The sequence below is a fragment of the Vollenhovia emeryi genome, unplaced genomic scaffold (assembly GCF_000949405.1).
Source record: "Vollenhovia emeryi isolate VEMERY1.0 unplaced genomic scaffold, V.emery_V1.0 DF939252.1, whole genome shotgun sequence".
Classification (NCBI taxonomy): Eukaryota; Metazoa; Arthropoda; class Insecta; order Hymenoptera; family Formicidae; genus Vollenhovia; species Vollenhovia emeryi.
The window spans coordinates 292,120-314,254 of NW_011967114.1; the positions used below are offsets into that span (position 1 = coordinate 292,120).

The window sequence follows — 22,135 nt, forward strand, 5'->3', positions numbered from 1 at the left end:
TAGCGTGTTGTACTTAACAATATTGATGATTATTGCAACGAATGGCATGAATTGTTGATGTAATTTTACAGTGTCGGATGGATTATTTTGATCGTCTACGGTATGCAGGTGAGCTGGGCCGCTGTACCACGACGAAGAAGCTGGATCACTACAGGCGTAGTTCTCCTGCTCGTTTTAGGATGTTTCAGAACGGTTCTTCGGAACAACGATTGGACATCTAGAGAAACTTTAATCAAGTACGTGATAACGGACTTACGTATCACATGTTTTATTAACCGTCCGAGAAACTTTCTTGCTTTGAATAAAAGCCTCGCGCTAATGACAAACATAAATAATCGTTCCTACTGCACGCAATCGCATCTGAGCCTCGCGATTACGACAAAAATGATTTTGTCACGCGAAGATGCCGTAGACATTTACGACGAGTGCCTAGTTCTGACTTAAACAAGGAGACTGGCACAGTGCCAGTAGTATATACGCTCAAGAACTTGGTGCAGGCGCCGATTGCCTATGTATAGGGTCGCAAAACATAACTAACGTAGATATGGGATGATGAGGGTGGTAGGGTCGTGTCGAGGTCGAGAGGATGGTCTCGTCTGACCTCAAATCGCCTTGTTTCAGAGCGGGACTGCGGTCTCTACCCTACAATGCCAAGATGCATTACAACTTCGCTAACTTCCTTAAAGACACGTCGCAACCGAACCTTGCGGTCCACCATTATCAGTTAGCCCTCTGGTAAGTGTGTTTCTTTTTCTTGCGCCGTATATAACATTTTCTACATACACGTTGGAACGGAAGTGGTATTGATTTACTCGCGTGAGAATAATGTCAAATACCATTACAAACCTTCAAATACTTAACACTTTGCTGCTGATGTGTTAATAATCGGCAGATTGCACATTTGACGGTATCGAATTGCGGAATATTACATATCAATTATTTCAAACAGAAAAAAAATTATTTTATGTATATATAATTTAATGTATATTTTTTATACTCATTAATTAATACGATTAATTAATACGAAGATTTCGTAATAAATGTTTTCAATTATGTGGGAGGAACAATAAATCATCTTATTCGGTTTCTTTCGTTACACTTTGCAAAATTGACTACATCTCGTTACCGTTGGTTTACGATTTCCTGACTAATATCTTTGCTGACAATTGTCTACAAAATAATCGAATCGTACGTATAAAAGTTTACAGTTATAGAATGTATAAAAGTAGATATATTATACACAAAAGAGGAAGCCGTTATATTGCGATCGATATATTTGAAGCAATAAAATCCATTATTTCATAAAACGTCATAAATCCTATTGCATTGCTACATTAACACTGCAATGTGCGAGTATAACATTTCAAAATATTATATACAACTGGGCTATATTTACTTCAAACTGTCGGATTGCAAAACATTAACAAGACATTAATGTATCAGTCGTCACGTATAGCAACGTACTAACACGCCTCGAAGTATGCAAAATTCATAAATCCAATAAATTGTACTTTACATGTACACGGCTGTCATATATCTTCTCGAAATTGAGTGAAAATTGGGAATGTTTTTATAGGATTAGAGATTTTGTTGATACGTAGGAATATATGTTACATAGGAAACTCGTAAAACATTTGAAATATAACATCTAGCATAGTTTACGTTTCCAATAATTGTGACATATATGTTGTGCTGTCGCTGCTGATATGTTTTCGTAGAAGAAAGATAATTCTGAATGCAAGTTTCACTAAAATATGCAGAATTATGTAATCAATGGTCTTCAAACATTGGTGTTAAACTTGTCCGGTAACTACCGGACAACTGTCCGATAATTATCAATTCGCGACTGCTGTTGTTTCGTGCCATGCAGTGAACATACTAAATCAAACAATATTTTTGAAATAACTTATCGTATCTCCGTAATTACTAAAAAACTTCGGTAAACCGTGTCACTTCGAGTATTTCTAGTTTGTCTCTGGTGACATGTTTCTAAACGATATGTATCCATTGCACAACTATTTGAGACATTCTGTTACAAATTCACTTTGAATTTTCCTATTATTGCACAATTAGTAGTTTCTATCGCGAATAATTACTTTAAAAAGAAGTTGGTAATTATCAATCAGAATGCTGTAAAAAATGTCCCGTTTATTCTATTTTGTACTTACGTATCAATTTTGATAAAAATTATGGATGAACGGGGATTAAACACGAATTCATGAATATGAATGTTGTTTTGTAAAAGAACGTGTCGTTACGGTACATATACGCTTGTATCCAGCACGGCTTTTTAACTTTTATAGAGAATATCACGATGAAACGAGAGAAAAAGTAATTAAGAAGATTTATTTATAAATTTCAGCATTACTGAGGAATTTTAATCAACTTTCGGCTTCATACCGTCTGTAACTTTGTAATAATTCTTTCATCTTTGGGATAGATATATAGACGACGGTAAATTAATGCATAAACTCGGCGGCACAATATAATTGCAAATCCATGATTTGCATTTTTTTAACCAACCCGCCAAATGCTTGTTTTCTACCTTCACAATTTCCACAGAATAATATTATCGCAGAAATCTTTTTAAATAATCACGTTTACATTGTATTGTTTTATTATCTCGTCTTTATCTTGACATCTTTACCACTCTCGTCTATTTTCATTTGCTTCATATACAATTCCTTCATGCGTGACAGAACAGACAGAATATCATACAAGGGTAGTCGACATAATACAATCTTATTACCACATGCAGACTCTTCTCTGTGCTTCTCGACCACCCTTTTCCTCATCGCGGTTCTCGTGCATAGCGCGAGCAGGGTCACAGCAAACCGACAAAAGTGCATTAATTAGCCGTAGCTCGACTGCGCTCGAGATGAAGTGGTAACCAGTCGTTCGTTGTTTTTTTTATTTCGCTTCTCCCCCCTCTCTCTCTCTCTCTCTCTCTGCCTCTCTGCCTCTCTGCCTCTCCATGTCTCTTCCTATGTTCCTGTCGCGTTTTTGCCCCACGTGCATTTCGTGCATTTCGTTATCCCGTCCGGCACAAGAAACGCTTAACAAGAGTCATCGCGGCGCAAAAAATTATCGCCCGGTGGAAAAATAAAAATGCATTCTCATTTTAAACTTCTGTGACGTGTACTTCCGCGATGCGTCGTGCGATTCATCATCGGAGCAATCGTCTGCGGTGTACCGATTAATCGGGTCGTTGTTCTCTGTACACGTTACCACGTTACGTTGCGCGAGCGCTACGTGCATTTCGCAACGTCGCGCTTGGATTGTTTCATCGTAATATCAGATTATTTGTCTACGCGAATGCAATCAGTCCGGTAAACATATCGAGGGAATGGTGATGTGGCGCGCCGGAAAAAAACCCGAGGACAGACGAAGAGGGAGGCGAAGGGGAGGGACGAGAATTGGTCGGCGTGACAGCAGCTGCAGCCGCTGCGTTGCAGAAGCGGGCGACTGCAGCCGGATGAAAATTGCATTTCGGCGGTACACCCGCGCTCGTCCAGTTCGCTCACTTGTAGATCTCATTTCCTACGCTGAGCTTTCTAGCCGTTCCATGCGGGTCGCACCTCTTTTTCTCTTTCTCTCACTCTCTCTTCCTCTCTCTCTCTCTCTTTATATTCTGACTCCTCTTTTCCGCCACTTTTCGTTACCGTCGCTGCATCGCCGTCCTGCGGATCGGCTAGTATTGGCTCTGAAAAATCGAACCTTCAACTAACTGGCAATTTCCTCCGCTTGTTTTGTGCGCCAAATCATCGCATCGTTCGCTATTTTAGCCGACGCATAACGCGGCGCTGGCTCGTAGATTGGCGAAAGACCGCCTTTCCTCTCTTTTACCCCGTACTCGAAATAACGTTTTATGATCGTATCGCCTAACGTGCGATTCTATAAAACTCCGCTCGAGAATAATGGCTCGATTCTCCTCGCACATCTCCCGCGTTTCTACCGTCTCGCTGCGATCTCGTTCATCGCCTGCAACATTCCGCTTTAGTTTTGATCCTCGCGCGACGAATTAGTTTTCGATCTGTCGTACGAAATTTCCCTGAGGAGATCCACGACCAAGTTTCCGCTCCCCCCGGAATATCGCGCCGAGTAAGTAATTTAAAGTAGCCCGAGATTGACCTGGTCCGTGCACGAGTAATAATTGAGCGTCACCGGAAGAACATAGAGTTCTCTTGAGGTGTTCACTCCATGGTCCCCCCCTAGCCCCCGTCTTTCTCTCCTTTTCTCTCTGTAGCGCTTATTGCATTTGCGGAAAGAACGGCGCGAGGTGTCCTGAGAATTATGAACGAAGGATAAAACGGAAGGCAGAATGAAATGAGAAAGAAGAGGCGAGCATACTCGGTCGATGGAACGTCATAGAATCGAGGTAAGACGCGACTTTTCTGTTTGCTTTTCATTCGCCGGGGAAAGCAGACCGTATCGTGAAAACGCATTCCTTCGCTCTCTTTTATTCCCCCTCCCCCTCTCCCCTCTTTTTCCGATTATTTTGGTACACTGTCGCGTTACTCTCTCAACAGCCTGCTTTTTCATTCTTTCGGTCGATAGTCACGAAACGCTAAAACTTGATGATTTCTTACTTTCTTTATATTAACTGGTCTTTCTTATTGTGCAATTTTGCATGTGTATAAATCCGTAATCGCTCTTCAATCTCTTAATCTTTCAATCTTCGCAATAATTAATACTACAATAATATGTGCGCGTCTATAATTAGAAATATATTTCGTTCGTATAAAGAGAACTCAGTGCTAGTTAATTCGTAAATAAATCTCTCCAAATATTCTCACCTTTTGAACCTTAAAAGATTGATCGTCCTGCACAAAATTAGTAAATAAAAGTCTTTAAATAAGCAGCGTGGAAATTTAGTTGTCTAAAAGTACGTCAGCTTTAAAAATTTTCGGTTAAAGTCGATATCATTATTTATGATTTGTGGCAAAACCAGCATCGCGATACGCGCCATTTTCAGGTGATGCATTGTTGCTGGGTCGTAGATACCGGCCGTGGACGAGATATATAAACCATCAGAATTTTACACGGACATTATACAGCCGTATATTTACGATAATGCATTATTTGATTGCAGTTTTACGACGCCGTGCTTTTACTATTATTCAGCCCGGAGCATAAAACCACGCTCGGTGTGTGCAGGTTCTGTATCTCGCAGTAAATCAAGTGCGAAGGAAATCCCTTGAATACGCTGATCCGCAATAAAAATTCTCGGGACAATCGCTCGTAGAAGGGAACATTCAGAAACGAGTCGTGGCTATACGGGGCGATGCTTTGCCTGAATAATATCGACAGTCTAACAATAATTTACTGCGTATTGCTCTCCAAGTGCATTTTGCAAAAACCATCCGCAATATAATGCTATTCAATTAAATGACTTTTTACGCTCGGTTTACCTTTTTATCCCAATGAGAGGGAGAGGACTCTCGCGTTGATATTTAATAATCGTTTTCCACTGATCTTCCATAACGTCCAAGTTTTTTTTTAAATATAAATGGAAAAGACCAGAGTTATTAAAAAGTTCATTGTGTATATTCATCGCACAGTATACTTATTAGTTCAAAGAATAAAGCGGAACTCTCTTGCGCTCCAGTGCAAAAATAATGGAATAAAGCTACCATAACTCAGTTTGCATAAGACGCGGTTGCGTAAGACTGTAGCTATACGAGAAACTTCGTACAGTTGTTTAGTAACGTTCGCTGTATTCTAAGTATTGCAATTTTAATAATGCTCCACGCGGATGAAGCCCGTGCGTATTTATGACGTTCAGCTAAAATAGCGATATTGTCTTAAGACCTGTAAAAGTATTCTACGCTCTTGACTGTGACTGTTATTACCTCATTATTCTAGAGAGTATTACGAAAAATGTTACCGGCATTATTACTTTTTCGACATACATATTACATGTGTAATTATCTTCCTCGCGTGAAACATAGCACAATCTATCGAATCGATCGAAACGTATTGAACCAACGTGAAACGTACATGTACACAATGAACCCGCAGTGTGGAGGGTGCTATGAAAAGGGGGAAGCCATGCGGTCAATTTATCCACCAACGTTTCCGACGTGTGAGCAATGCGAGCCTATAGTTTGCTCATCGATTCTTCGCAGTGCGACGCAGCGATACTCGGTCATTGTTTCACGTTCGCAAAGAGATATTTATAGCAAAGTCGTAGCAACGGTTTAGAATTAATATCCTATAATTATGACGTTTATACGAATATACGTAATTAAATTTTTTCATGAAGGAAAACGTAAGAAAATTATTTTTAGTAATACGAACCATATAATATATGGTGACAAAATATTCAAAAAATTAAATATATATAATATATTTCTGTTCAATTTCTTCACCTCTCTTCTTCTTTTAATTTTCGAATGTCCAGCATCGCCGCTGTCTTAACTTTACGATGCTCTGCCACCATAAAACTAGTCTATCGAAAATAACGACGGAAAATCTTGCAAGAACTAAGCCATCTTAGGTTATCCGCGGTTAAGCTTTCTTTTACGGGAAACACCAACAGTAAGTTGCGACTTCGTTCGAGTAGATATGGCATTTGAATCTAAATTTAGTTTATGGCATCGATGCGCGAGATCATTGTTCCTCCTTTTGTTTCGCTTTTGAGCAAAGAGTTGTGAAACTATTTTAAATTAATGTTTTTAAACATTACAGGAAGGGTACACTTTTCGTTTCTTCCTTTTAACAAGTATTCCAATTAACTTGTTATTACTTAGAAGAGGCTAATTACGAGTCGATGTCGGAATACTTTCCTAACTGTCTAAATTAAATATAATTCTCTTGTATATATGTATACGCAGATATGTAAAATGAGGAAATAAATATACTTTCCTAGACTAAATTAATTCTTAATTACTGCAACAACTTTAAAGTTAAATTCTATTTTTATTTTTGTGATAATTTTTATCGGGTGATTATTAAGTTCGGATAATTAAGTTGGAGAAATCATAGTAAATTCAAGAAAAATTTCTACCTTATTTACGAACATATTTATATTTCAAACATTTATCTTCTCTCTTTTACTGTACGTTTTTTGGTAGCGGAAAGAACTCCGTCATGTCAGACGTATTAAATAAATGTTAGACAGTACTCGCTGTACAGTTGGTATACTTGGCAATTTCAACTTCCGGGAAATGATGCTGCATGGGAAGGCAGTCGGCGAGGAAGGATCTATCTGGGGAACATAGTCTACCACACTTTATCTCCTTCTTATAAATGAAACAGGTTATTTATTATCCAATAAAGAGACACTCCTGGCACGCGGCACCCCGCTGGGTACTTTACGGGGATGGCAACCCCTGACGTGTAAATATCGAGGTTTCTCTGCGTCCCTCTCTGGAGACCACTGTACGGCGTTCCATCTTTTACACTAGTTTTCGACAGCACATATTCCGCGCGTCGCATGAGAGAATCTCGAGTTGAGAGGAAGGAAACAAGTCCTTGGTGGCCAATTATATTTCGATTAATTATTTTAATATTTTGATCTCGCACTTCGATTACGGTTCAATAACTAGCGATTAATATCTCGATGCTAAGCATCTATTATGCAAGTTGCTCTGTAGCTTATTGAAGTATTGCTGGGTGAAAAATATTAAAGTGCTTAATAAAACATCCAGCCACTCTTTTAACGCAGGTCTTTTAACGTAGGTCTTTTATGGTATTATAAAAAACAACAGTGTTTTATATGATACTTAAATATATAGATATAAAATATTAACTAAAAATGAAGTATATATAATAATTTAATTTGTACTTATTTTTTTATTAGTAATTTACTCCATAATTTTTTTATCCTACACCACAAGTCACTTGAGATATGATACGATTATATTAAATTTTAATTTTTAAAATTTGGTACTGATCTTTCAGATAGATGGCTAGAAGCGTGTGCTTTTATGTGTGCGACACAAATGAAAAATTGTTGCGCGGCTAAGCCATTCGAAATGGCCTTCATTAAAACTTTGTACAGCTTTATGGAGGCGACTAGCCCGAGGTTGTTTTGCACAGAGTAGCGAGCATGTTGCGTCGAGACCGGGCAACGAAGCGAGCTGATATAGCCTATGTAGATTACGAGATATGAAAATCCGGGATTATCAAACGCTTTGCATGTCAAGCATGAAAGACGCGACAATTTAATCACATGCACTGCAAAAAGATTTGTACAGCAATCTGTTATACGCAAAGTACGGTCTCTTCAACTTTCTTCAAATCATCATTTTCAAGGAACACATCCGACAGCATACGCTCGCAGTCGCGCACACATGCGAAAACTTTTAACGAAGTTTGCAAGACGGCTGATTGATTTTCTCTTAACTTGATCTCGAGTTATTCCTGGAAACGTGCAACACATCTCGGATATCCGCTCCAGAGAGCGGCTTGACCGGAAAGAGCGTAATAACAATTTCTCTTTCTCTCTCTCATCTTCGTAGATAATTAAAAGGGTAAAGCTAATATGTAATTGAAGATATAAGCAAATGTAAATGAAGATGCAGGAGATTATTAAGTTTTCTAACTGATTTCGCAGCATTTGTTATCCATGGAAATAAAAGAAAGTTCGACACATATTTCAACAGGAATAAAATAGAAAATTAAGCCAAGAGAAAACGGAGATATTTTTACAGAATTTGAAATTTAAAAGAAAGTTATCGAGCGTGAACAGTAGTTCTCTTTCGCAGAATAATGACTGCGGTCCGTTGCAACCGTGTCATTCGGGACCCGCGCTCGAAGGACATGCAGATTATTTCTTCGAGAGCGATCTTTTCGTTACGGATACTTCGCTCTTCTCATTTCCTAATTGATCCTATTAAAACAGTTTCAAACAAGTTAGATCATGCACCGACGCGTCTCAGGGGATATTCACTTTTGGCTAAACGGCAACTTCCGTCGATTCTTCACGAAAGAATTCTCGTCGTATTCGACAGGACAATGCTTTTCCCCGAGCCGTGCCGAGTTCTAGCAACTTCTGAATCCGTCGCGATCCCCGACCGAATTTTCTTGGAGAAAAGCATGCAAGCTCCCTACTACTCGGATAGACTTCCCCGTCGTTCTCCATTGCCTTGTATTCTCACTCCCCAGACACACTCTTAGTATTTTCACGGATTGTGACTTATCCTCGACGGAAGCAACGCATACCTTCTACGCAATCCTCTTTCCCGAAGGCAGAGAAGCCAAGGTACAAGGCATGTCTGCATCTTAAGACGGCGGAAGGAATTCCAGAGAATTTGATAACTACCTATAACCAAGATCGTCGTAGCTTGTGACGAAAAATTTCCATTTCGTCGTGAGCGTCGACGATGCATCTCGACGAGGAACCTCGAGGAATAGCAAAATGATGTTTCACGCAATTCCTCATTGAACGTATCTTGTCCAATTTTATCACGTATTATTCAACAAGAGTTACATCACCATTATCCAAATGCACGTGTAAACACTCGCCAAAGATATATGTATATAAAATTGACTGGGTTATCTTGTTTTTATCATGTTATCAGACTGGCGTTGGATTTCCTCTTGGATTTTTATTCGCTTTTCTCATTCCGCTGTGTAACTCTTACACGAATCCTATCTCCGTATTTTTCTTCGCCCTTGACGGTCCCTTACTGAGTAACTCGGAAGTAACCCCTGCCGGGCCGTTATACCGCCACGAAACATCCAACCTTGGATCTTGCTTGGTAGATATCTTCCATTTCTAATATTTTCCGATACAGCTACATCTTGACATTGAGCCAAAGTCGCGCGCAATATGTAATATATCCAATTTCTAGTTTTCTCTAGTCGATGCGATCAATTTCATTTAATGTCTTGCTATTAGAATATTTTACGAGAGCACTATTCGATCGTGATATATGTATATTTATACACGAGAATATATATATATTGTTCAAAACCCAAGTTATATATGTTCTAGCGACAAATATTGGAAACCAATCCGAGAGCAAGAATCCATATATTTAAATATACTATGGTACATTTCTGTAGAGATAATGTTTTAATATTTCCAATTTTATACAATTGAAAGAGCTAAGAACAGCTTGATTCAAACTTATTATTATGCTATTTATAAAATGAATTAACAAGACCTCTAATGTAATTGTATATGTTAAAGTAATTGTGTCAAAACGAGAATGTGTTGACTAATTATCTGCCGGATAGGATTTCGAGCAAACATTTTGAAAATTGCATTCGGTGACGATTCGTAGCCGGAAATACTATTCCGCCAGAATGACGAACGCCATCAAAGGCTAATGGATTCGGCCAGGGGTAATTCCGATCCATTATCTCGCTTGTAGAGCCTCCGTCGCGCGGTCTGTTCAATTTATTCTTTTGTTTTCTTTCACGTTCTTTTTTTTCAGCCAACCCACTCTTTTCTTCTATCATTCTTTCCCCTTGATTCTCCAATTGTTCGCGATCTATGATTCATTTAAGTAATTCCACACCGGTTTGCATGGCTGCCATAAAATCTCGAGTAAGGTTTAAAATATCGGAATAATAATTACTATTATTATAATTGTCACATACGATATGACAAAGTAAGTAAATTAAGAATTATGCAGCTGTCAGATTTTTGCAAAAGTAAAATGATTTTCGGGAAATATTAATAAGTTTTTGCGGAACACGTGGTATTCCACGAGGATTAATCATACAATGTGAAAATGTGTAACCAACAAGGGATTAAATATCGTCAAAGAATAATCTTGTTTGTTGCAGGCTTTGGCCGGGGTACGCCAGTGCACATAATAATCTTGGAACTCTCACGATAGACGATCAAGCGGAATACCATTTTCTAGCAGCTATTAATGCTCAACCTGGTCACGTAAATGCTCATTATAACCTCGGACGATTGTACAGGTCAGTGAATGATAAACACTTTCTCTCCGAGATGAATGACACTAGATTATCAATTACTAATATGATTAATCAATTGGTCTAGCCGTCGGTATAATTCGCTGAATTACATTATTGTCAATTAATTATTAGGAGCCGGTGATCGTTTCTACGTAATAAAAGTATCTCTCTCTCTCTCTATCTCCTAGTCCACCGTTGTATCAACGGGTTATCGATCCAGCGCGAGCCGCGTTTCCGACGGTAAATTTAGCATGGGCTGTAATTCCGGTGGCATGGTTAAAATTAAAGTTTAATTAACGTCTTCCTACTTGATAAATTAAAATTTAATTAAGGGCAGAAATGGGACACACACGCAACAATTTTCCGTTTATTGTGCGTGACTCGTGAAAACATGGGATCTCATTTATTTCTCTTTCTCTTTCTGCTGAGGAATGATATTTGAAATCAGCCAATATATCCGATGAAATATTTATACAACTAATTAAATGTTTTAGTTTCCCATTTACTTTTATTTATACCTCTTGTTTATAATATATTTCCTTTTTTTCTGGTTACACAAACAACAGAAATTGTAAAAACAAAAATTATTTTTCTTCCTATCAAGGGATCTCTTTTGATAAAAAACATCATATGTAGCACAAAAAAACTTTTAATAAAGAGATACCTATTTTATTCTCTGTAATGTTTAATTTAATATATCATTTAATTCCATACTCGGTTATAATCATTAACTATTTAGTGCAATGGTTTTCCACGTCAATCTTATATAAGCATAGCGTATCAGCGTAACATTTGTGTAATAATATTATTATTACATACGAGAAACAATGATACGTTTTAGCTTAGCCCGTTTTTATTATAATTTTCAACGTAATGTATTTGTGTAATATATAATTGATTTTACATAATGTATACATTAATGTATTTGCGTATTGAATGAATTATACAATAGCTGAAATGCGTGGAATGTAATGCTGCATATACATATGTATATGTACATATGTTATGCATGAGAAATCGCGCATATACGAAGTGCACTATAATAAGGTGACTCTCTTTGAGATGAGGTGACTATATGCATAATACGTGTAAACTACGAGGCACGCGTTCTTGCTCTATTTCCGTTTTGATTATAGAGATGCGCATTATCATCGCAAATGTATTCACGTTATTTATAAGAAAACGCAGACAAATATATAAAACTTTGCTACTCTTTAAAATGTCCAAGTTTCGTTTTATTTTTTAATTTTTATCTTTCAAATAAGTTATGGGCGATTTTAGGTGTCAGTTTCTGTCTTATAAGACCCGAAAAAATTTTTCTATTTCTGGGGTTGTTTCTTGATTCTTCAACTTGGTTTTTTTTTACTTTCTCGTGCAGAACTATTGTTAAAATGTATCAAGAACTCTAGAACTATGCGAAATCTATCCAGAACTCCATTAAAAAATTAGTTTTTACGAAAATGGGGGGCTGCGTGCAGTTAGCCCCCATTTAAAAAAAAATTCATTTTAACGTCTTTAATGGGCAATTTCTTAAACCCATCAAGAACTCTGGAACTATTGTAAATCTATAGGGAACTCGTAAGAAAAGTTAAAATTTTAAATAATGGGGGGGGGGGCTAACTTCACAGGGGTACCTCTGATGTGTTAAGCGAAAATTCGAAGAAGTAAGAGAGTTAAGAGCCGTGACAAGGTGTTACGGTCCAAATAATTTTATTGCAAGTTTATTGCGAAAAATATAACCTCAGGCAGGATACGAGTCTATTTTGAATGGATCCAAGATGTATTCTACGTATAAACGTGCGTCTACAGTGCTCTTTCATCGATTAATATTTTCCCTTTCCGTCAGACTGAAACGCCGATAGAGCGATATTGGTAAAAAGCATCGCTCAAGCTACGGGCGTAAACAGTAAAAACGGCATTGTCGATCGGCATTATTGGCGTCGCCATTCTCTGACAATTACCGAGTCTTTTGTCGGGCGTAAAGTCGATTACGTGAAAGCGCACGACTATAATTCAACCGGACGCGTTCGCGAAATTGCCGTTCAATTTGCACGGGGAACGCCAAATTTACCGCGTACCTTGTCCGTTGGTCTTTCCAACGTTGGGCCTTTTTCAGCCTGTCGCTCTACTTTTAAGTATTTTTCGTTATCGAACGATAAAGCAATCCAAGCAAGAAATAAATATCCATATTATGAGTGAAACGTATTGACATACGGTCGGTATTGAGTGATTAAATAATATTACTTGAACGATATGTATGGAATTTATAATTGACGCTAATTAAAATCAAATTGCTCGTCACTAGTTGAGAATAATAAATGATAATCTTTCAGTTATATTGCATTTTATCTCACTCCTTTATTATATTTCACGTTTTAACCACCGTTCGTGTATCTAATACGCTAGAAATGCAGTTTGTTCAAATATATTGTACTTTGGTTCTACATAGAAGACAGTCATAAATTTCTTATGAATGTAAATCAAATTGGTTAATTAATATGTACTGAAAGTTGCCATATTAAACATAATTTTTTGTAATGCCATAGTGCTAGTCTAATATTAAGTACTTTACGTTTGTAAACTTTTGCTTTTAGAAGAACAAACCGAACTGAACGGTGCATCGAGATGCTAAGAAGATGCGTGTCGCTGGACCCGGCATACGCGCCGGCGTTTAGAGTCCTGGCGAGAATCGCTACCGGTCCTGCAACAGGCGAGCTGCTGAGGCACGTAATTCACCTTCAGCCACGGAACCCGGACGCTCTCGCTGAGTATGCTTACTGGTTGTACAAGAACGGTGAGTTGTTAAATGAAATAAACTCGGAGTAGCAGGTGGAAGACCTTCAAATCTCGGGCGGGAGAAGCACTACTTGTCGACGAAAGTAGAACACAATCTTGTCGGAGTTGCCAGTTACGAGGCAGTTCGCATGATCGCAACCCTAAATTTGCACTTGCGGCAAACTTGCTTCGTCTCTTTCAGGCAAATGGTTGCCCTCGCTCCGGTACTATTTCAAAGCAATGGAGATCTTTCCGTCGCACAAGCCGTCGCTCATTGGTACGCTCAGGATTTTGAGGTCGCGAGGTCAGTGGTCCAGAGTACACCAGCTCATCATCAGGTGAGCATTCCACGTGCGCGTGTACGCGTTGACGAACAAGTCGCCGTTGGAAAAACTTTTCCCGAAAAGCATACTCTCCAAGGCATTATAAGAATAGGGTCGCGCGCTGTTTTCCTCCATGCGTCTGATCATTCGCGCGCGCAAAAAAAAAACGTCGGAACGAGCGGAAGAGTCGCATCAAACCCATTTCCCCGGATTACTTAAAATAGCATCAAATCTACATTCCGGAGAATATCGCCGCACTTCGGATTGCGCGACGTAATGTCCGAATTCGTAATTTCCTCGGCGCCGGCGTGAGATCGTGTACAAACACGGGCTCTTCCGCGTGTTACGAATTCCGTGCATGCGGCGAAGCGTGGCTCCGTCGCGCGGAAATCCTTTCAATTTCAGATGGGCTTTACAGCGTTGCGAATCGAGCGGCGGGCTTATTCGCGCGGCAAGTACTCGGTACGTTAGCGCGCACGTCAATTCGCAATCAATGGACGAATTCAATTTTTTCCGGCGATCTCTCCGGACTCGATCTTCGTTCCGCGCGGGTTGATTAAAAATTCCACACGATTTTCGTATCTCGCGCGAAATATATCGAGGAGAATAAAATTTAAAAAAAATTTAGAAAAAAAAAGGGGGAAAAATGAAAACAGATTCGATACTGTCTCGCGAGTTGATGCGATCGTTCTGTCTCGACGGCCGAGTTCGCCATCGGCCGTTTACGTACGCGACACATCTACGTATACATGTAGATTATACGATAACGGGGCGCGCAAGCGGCTGGTCCCCGTGTTTTCGCTGCGACTGCCGTCACCCCGCCGCCCATTTTTCCTACCCTCGCACTGTAATCCTCCCGCGTCCCGCTGTGTGTGCAAATAGCGCCTATAAAACACGCACGGTAAATTTGCCAGCGACGATTCGCGCTGTTTTTGTAGTTGGTTCTCTCTCTCTTTCTCACACACACACACCCACACACTCCCTGTTTCGACGGGCTTGCCAACAACGAAGAGCCGCGGTGGCGAATCGTCGTCCGAACGTATACGAATTTTGCAGAGCCAGAGATAGGCACGTAGGCGTGGCCCGGGGGATGTAGGAGCAACGGGGCGAAAGGGGGTTAAATTTTGGAGAAACAACGCTCGGAGAGGCGCCGCCGGACAGGCGGTCGAGCAGCGAACCATTCTCTCTCTCTCACTCTCTCTTTTCCTCTCTGTGTCGCTACCACACGCGAAATTTCAATATGCATCGTTTGACAGATGTGGCGCATCGCTCAGATTTTAAATGCAAATATAAATCTCTCCGCAGTCCGCAACGGATTGGTGGGGTAAAGTATATATTCGTGTACATATAGTGGCTGAAGGAAAATACAAAGAGACTTTAGACTGTCCACTTTATGCGAGATCCAGATAAATGTGCAATAACAATAACAGTTAATTGCACTGCTACCTGTTGTACTTATTTAAATTTTGCACAATGAGCTAGATTTTTCACACGTAGGCTTGTGAATGCCAAGCAAATAACGTACTTTCAATTTCAACAACCTCTTCGTACAAGGATAGAATCGTATTACGTTTAATTAACAGCTTTACATTTTTTAGAGACGAACAACATGCGTTCTATTTATATTTCTACTTGTAAATGCATATGCACAATTGTTATAAATTTATGACATTCTAACACGCTATTGATTAATTCACCGTGCACTTTACGCGTGCCTTCAGCTTAGGTATTATTCGCAACGAATACGTGAAATGTGCACTAACATAAGAGAAACATGAAATTCACGTTTGTTACCCGATGGCGCATTCAATAGCGTACAAATCCGCCGGGTGCAAGAGAATTATATTGTTCGGAGTATTCTTGTCCGTCAATAAACGCGTGAGACAGAGTTTGAAGGGTATTGTTCAACCCGACGCCCGCGAACGGTAGTGGTGTGACCTTGTTTAATTATATTATTTCGAATGGCATCGCCGTCAACGGGAAACGTGCCGCGAACTTTTTATGGCGCGAGGGCGCTTCACGTTTCATTTATTTAAAGCCAAGCCGAGGCGAGCTCCCAATATTTCCATTCCGTACGCGATGGTCGGATTAATTTCTCATAAATCGCCTGCGGTTTTCGTTGATTGGGTCACGGTTTCATTTGTGCCTCGCTCCGGGACACGCCGTTTCCGATCTGAAGTAATTAAGTGTCGCGATCGGCACGTAGCTCGATATCGAATATCTCGTCTGCGTCCGCTTTTATGGACGTACAATATGATATTGACATTGTCAAGGAAACCACCGACTGAACGTGTGACATATTACGATACCATTTTGGGAAAGTTGTTCTCTCTCTCTCTCTCTCTCTCTCTCTCTCTCTCTCTCTCTCTCTCTTCTTCTGAAGTAAAAAGAAATGAAAATATAATTTTCATGAAAAACTTTATGCAGGTCCTGTAAAATTTTTAAACGTACTCGGATAGGTGATCACACAGATACGCCCGTACCAGAAAGAATATTTAACTTTTTTCGCAATAAAATTACACCGTGTAAAAGATTTCTCAGATATCATGAGCCTTTTTTATTGATGTCAAACGTAACATTTTATTCGAGTTTAATGAAATTACCTGCAAACGTTAGGTTAAAATTGATTTTATGCAATAAGATATGCAAGATATAATGGAAACTGCATAATTTTTATACGATTCATGGCAACAAGATGATTGAGAAAAGTACTGTATTATTTCGTATGAAATATGCTAGATTTTGCCTGCTACGTCATCGAGACGGACCACACAGTTTCTTACAGAGATAAAATCTCATAGTCTCCGGACGCAATTTTCTCAGCCATTGACGAAGGTCTTTCCACTACATTGTCGTTAACAATAGAGTTATGCTCCATGGGGTGTTCGTGCTTAGAGTGAACATCATAGAAAATATGAAGAATGGATCGATCGGATGGTTATAATCGTTTTTTTTTTTCAGTGTCAGTTTGTATTCACTCGTGGTTACAATGCACTTTTGCGAAAAAAATAAATATATATTAAAGTTTGTACTGAAATTTGTATTTAAATTCATTCCTATCGCGATATGTATTTAATTATTTTTACGGCTAATAAATTTATAACGTTATGCATTATGTTGGTTTGATAATGAGATAAACATCTTGTTCGCACGCAAAAAGCGTTTTGACAGCAACTTGTAAATAAATGTATGAAAATGGATATATTCAACACCTTATAATTATAAATTAATCATTTGTTTTATGCGCAATTAATAGCCTTTTATAGTCGAATTAACAGCAGCAAATACAATTAAAATCATATCTGTTAATCAGCAGAGAGGGATATACATAACTGCCGAAAATACCACCAATTATTGTCATGTTTTAGAGGCACAGCACATTTTCTCCATGAGTGTGCTGAAATCGTTTGATCATCGCATGTGAAATCGCTTGATATGTTTTCTGTCCAGTGCGTTTCCATTTCATTTAAAGAATTGAACAAATGTCCAATTTTCGAACTATTTGGGTAAATGGCTGTAAAATGCAGAGTCACGTGCAGCGAGCGTCGAAAGTATATGTCGGTATGAAAATAATTTTGAAATACAGTCTCATTGTTTAAATTCACTTATTTGCCTATCATTAAATTATGCCGATTCAAATAATTTGAACATCGAAGCGCGGCGCGCGCGTCGAGATAAATATTTATTGGCTCATTAATTAACGTGCAAAGATCGTAAAACTTTCATTGGGCGCAGCGAAATTATCTCATAATTGTAACTCCTACTGAAACAAAATGAATACGTCCCGGCGCGCAGGCGATTCGTCTAAAACAACATCTGAAATAAAGATTAACACGTGAAAGTTAATCGAATCGCTCGCTGGAAATTCAGCGAAAATTCATCGAGCTTCCTCACATTCCTTTTTCCCTATCAGACATATAAATTTAAAGAAAATCCGCCGTACAGGATAATGTGCCACGGGCGCTGTCGTCGCCGTTGCGTTAAGCGCTCAACGAACTGATAAATCGACAATTTACGGACGTTTCCTGTATTCCTGCAAGTCTGACCGATAAAACGCAACGCGTTTATTCGCGCAAATGCTTCCTCGTTTTTGTTTTCCAAAGTCTAACACTCATGATAAACGCGTCGAAGTGATGGTCCATGTCGTCAATTCTACCGGCAATCGCGAACCGCAACGATGCATCGTTATGGTCTCGACGAACGGCCTGCTGCGGTCGCGATCTCACGCAACTTGTAACAACTGTTCGAACGCGAGAAAGAAATGCGCGTGCGGCGCAATAATTTTGGATCAACCTTCGCCGCTATCGTTTGCGCGAGGCAGGATGCGATATTACACCCGGTGTTCCAACCCGCGCGCGACCACTCCCAGCCGACACGGTCTGTATCTTCCGCTGTAAATAGCGATTTTATAATTCATGGAACGCCGTGTTTCATCCGGTCTATCGGTGAACCACCGAACGGCCGATATGACCGGCGGTAGCCGCGCGTTACCACTTCGTTACGACCACAGTTGAGTTAGAGTTTATTTCACACGAATGTGTCCGTCCGAGATAGAGGGCTCGCGGTCGGCTTTAACAATGCTCGCCGCGAAACTTTAATTTTGCAAAACTTTAATCTCTAAATCCTCCAGTAAAATCATAAGTGGTATTCGCGCGGCGGCGGCGGCGGCGGCGGCGGCGAATTTATTTTTGCTCACAGGGAGAAACGTATGTTTCGATATCTGCAGCGTCAAAAAATGGATTTATCAAAATTGCACTGATCTCGATGCTTTCCGTTGAAAAAAAAAGGCCAACACTGATACCGTAGTGCATTTTTTTCAATAAACTTTTTTAACTATCGCTTTTATCTTGATATTATTTAGACTGAATTGGTCATGTCGGTGTAACTGCATGTTGCAGCAACATGACTATCTCCCAGTAGGGACATACGATCGATCACAAGCGATTTCAAACTGACCCGATGTGCTCGGAGACACGTGAGATTGCTAAGTCACGTTGCGATTACAGTCGGTTCGGACCAGCCGGACGTCAACGTTGTCGCTGGCGCGGGTCGATATCGGCATTGATACTGGATGAGGGGTGAAGCTATTCGATATACATAGACACGCGTTCGATTAACCGGTACGAAAACGCTGGTATTGTCAATGCTTCGAATCTGCTCTAACTGCGTCCGCGTAAATGTTACGGCCTTGATAACGATCAGAATTATTCGGGTGACTGAATGTGCAGCCGGGACAATATAGCGTTCACTTTGACATCACACAAGATTCATTCGCGTGCGAGAGAAAGCTATTGAGTTGCAATTATGCGATATTATGCTTATGACGCACGGCGCATTCAAGCTACAGTTTTCTGCGTTACATAAGTGATAATCCGTTACTATTCGCAGCACGGCCGGATTTTGCCACACAAAAAATACACAGATCTCATACGCGCCCTTTCACGTAGATTCGTTAGATCGATGACTGCGATTCGAAACGAGTTGCAGCTTGACTAGTTAATGCAGGAATTATCCTTTCAGTGAGCGTTCATAATAAAAAAATTAACGTCTCGAGAGAAAGAGAACAAAATGGAGCAAAACTAATATATTGCACTAAATATTTTGTATCTTACACTGCCGTGAAAGTCGCCACCAGTGAACTCTGTATAATACTAGAATACCTAGTCAAATGGGAGAAAATAGCCAGAGTGAGATAGACAAGTGATACTATTTCTCTCTTTCTTAAATAATTTAGTTGCTCAACATTTTTCTATCTCCTTTTAAATATGTAAAATCAACGGCACACGATACTATTTTTCCTACTGGATTGCTTACGAGAGCCAATCGGGATTTAGCCTTAAGTCACCTGATCTAAAGCTCTGCGTCCTTACAAGTTCTCGCAAGCAATCTAGAAGGAAAAACAGCATAATCGTGTGCCGTTGGCTTAAGTCTCATCCGTCGATTAAAATCGTTGATCGACTAAACACTAGCAAGAGAGGATACAGAAATGGCACTCTGCCGATTTTCTCAACGCGTACTAGGTATTCCAGTATAACGTAGAGTTCTCTGGTAGTCGCCGAGTGTAAAATACCGTAGCCGAATTTACGAGTCAAATATATGGATATAAGATCGCGAACCTTTGTATCATTTTCGTCTATCAACTTTCCCTCTTTTACGCCTCGTAAATATCACGCTCAGGCGTGAGTGGGAAGATCACGAAGGAACTTAGAGCGCAAGTGACGCGTAAAAAAGGGTATGTCACTTACGAATTTATTTTATGGAGGGTGCGAGCGGTTGAATAATGATATCGGCACTACATCAGTACGAGAACGGATACCGTGGAATCTAAAATATGTAGGGAGGGGGGGGGGAGAGAGAGAGAATTCACGTACCTCTGGTACAATAACAGAATATATATATACACACACAATGTATATATACATATATATGTGTATCTCTGTTGTGTATCCATTTTCACACTAGATGGAGCTAGACATGAACACTTTCTCGTATTTAAAAATACACACAATTGGTTATAAAAGGCAGCATAAAACGTATAAAATTTTAAGGATTTAAAAAAATTATAGTCTTTAAGAGTATAATTTTTGCTCTTAAAGACTATAATTTTTGGAAATACCGACACGTATGTACCTGATTAGTTTAGTTTTTTAATACAGTAAACACATTTATAACGTCTAATATAGATCTTCTTCTGCGCATGCATTAAGTATTCACTAATTTTTTGAAAGATGGGATGCATGGGACAAATCTTTGTCCCATTATAAATTGAAAGAAACATAAGTTATCATCAAGCGAGCACGACTAAGCTGACTCTTAGATTTTCCATTTTTCTCTCCTTGGCTACGCAGTTTCGTGCCTATGGATGGACGCTTTGCTCAGTTTAATTGACGATAAATTCAGCGGATTTGATAAGAGAGAAAATCTAGGAGAGAGAGAGAGAGAGAGAGAGAGAGAGAGAGAGAGAGAGAGAGAGAGAGAGAGAGAGAGAGAGAAAGAGAGACTTAATTTAAGGAGGGAATAAATCTTTCTTCTCTCCGGCAATTATTGATTACTTCTGCTATATACACGGGAGACGAATCCCTCAGAAAAGAACGCACGCTTTTGCCCACGAAAGTATTCCACAGCTCGCTGTGCAACATAATTTTATGCAGACCATGAAAGCAAACGAATATGAGTTATGTGGCGTGCTAACAATGCGGAATTTTATTTTCCTCTTTGTTTCAGGTGGCATTTAATGTTACGAGCGAAACGGGGAGGCTTCATCTATCGCGGGGATTTGTATATTCGTGCGTGGCAGTTACAAAGCGAGTCTCGTCAAAGGACTCATCAACATCAACGGAATCTCTGTATATCGGTTAGTAGTTTCGGCCATACGAGCATCGCGTGTATAGTGGCAAAGTTTTGCGGATTTAGTTCGCCGTTTCTCTTGCTGCCATCGGTTATCTTCGTGCAACGAGCCTTTGTCTGTTTATCAAGGTGGATAATCTTAAAAGTTATTACTGGCACGCTATGACATGCGATTCTGATTTTTCCCGCTGCTGCTTTCTTCAGTTCCTACATTCGCAGGTTCGGAGTAAAATTCTTTTGTCACGTCGTCATAATTCTAATTAAATGGATACAGTTCTGTTTAGTCTCTTTCCCTCTGCCTTTCATCATTCCGGTCTCATTTCAACTTAAGTTTCTCGAACACAACTTGTTTCACTCATTAAAGATTTAAGTACTTGCACATTTAGCCACACATTATCCTCTTACCATTTTGTCCGGATTAAGTCGCTTTCGTGATTATCACGTGCACACTGATAATAATCGTGAAGCTGCCCATTTGCTAGAGCATTTGTGAGGCAGCTTCAGAAATAACTGAATATTTTTCCGTCAAGTCACGCGAAGGGGAAAAATGCAGCCTTTTGCCTTCTTTGTTGAACTTACGCGTGCCAAAGGGGCGCCGTGCAAATAGACACATGCATATACTTTCAAAATTTGATCGTTACACAAATCATACATCAAAACCAACTATAAATCATAGTGGCATGATAGAATTTAAAATATTTGTGCGAGACGTACGCGCAAAACTAATGTCAGTCGTGGCTGAAAGCATGACGTGCGCAGTGAGTAAAATTTGCCAAAGCTACATAATTTTGAAATTACATTCAGCTCGA

General features: G+C 39.6%; 1 protein-coding gene across 4 annotated transcripts in view; it reads left to right on the forward strand.

Annotated features, from left to right (window-relative positions):
- Positions 1-22,135, forward strand: part of LOC105559828 (transmembrane and TPR repeat-containing protein 1-like) — a 194,517-nt gene that overhangs the window by 170,125 nt on the left and 2,257 nt on the right. For 3 of the 4 annotated variants that reach the window (XM_012008432.1, XM_012008433.1, XM_012008430.1), the window contains 6 exons: positions 72-236; positions 622-735; positions 10,744-10,884; positions 13,476-13,675; positions 13,859-13,994; positions 21,204-21,333. In XM_012008432.1, coding sequence (XP_011863822.1) covers positions 72-236; positions 622-735; positions 10,744-10,884; positions 13,476-13,675; positions 13,859-13,994; positions 21,204-21,333 — 886 coding nt within the window. The remainder of the gene's footprint in view (positions 1-71; positions 237-621; positions 736-10,743; positions 10,885-13,475; positions 13,676-13,858; positions 13,995-21,203; positions 21,334-22,135) is intronic. The other variant, XM_012008431.1, reaches the window with a different exon arrangement.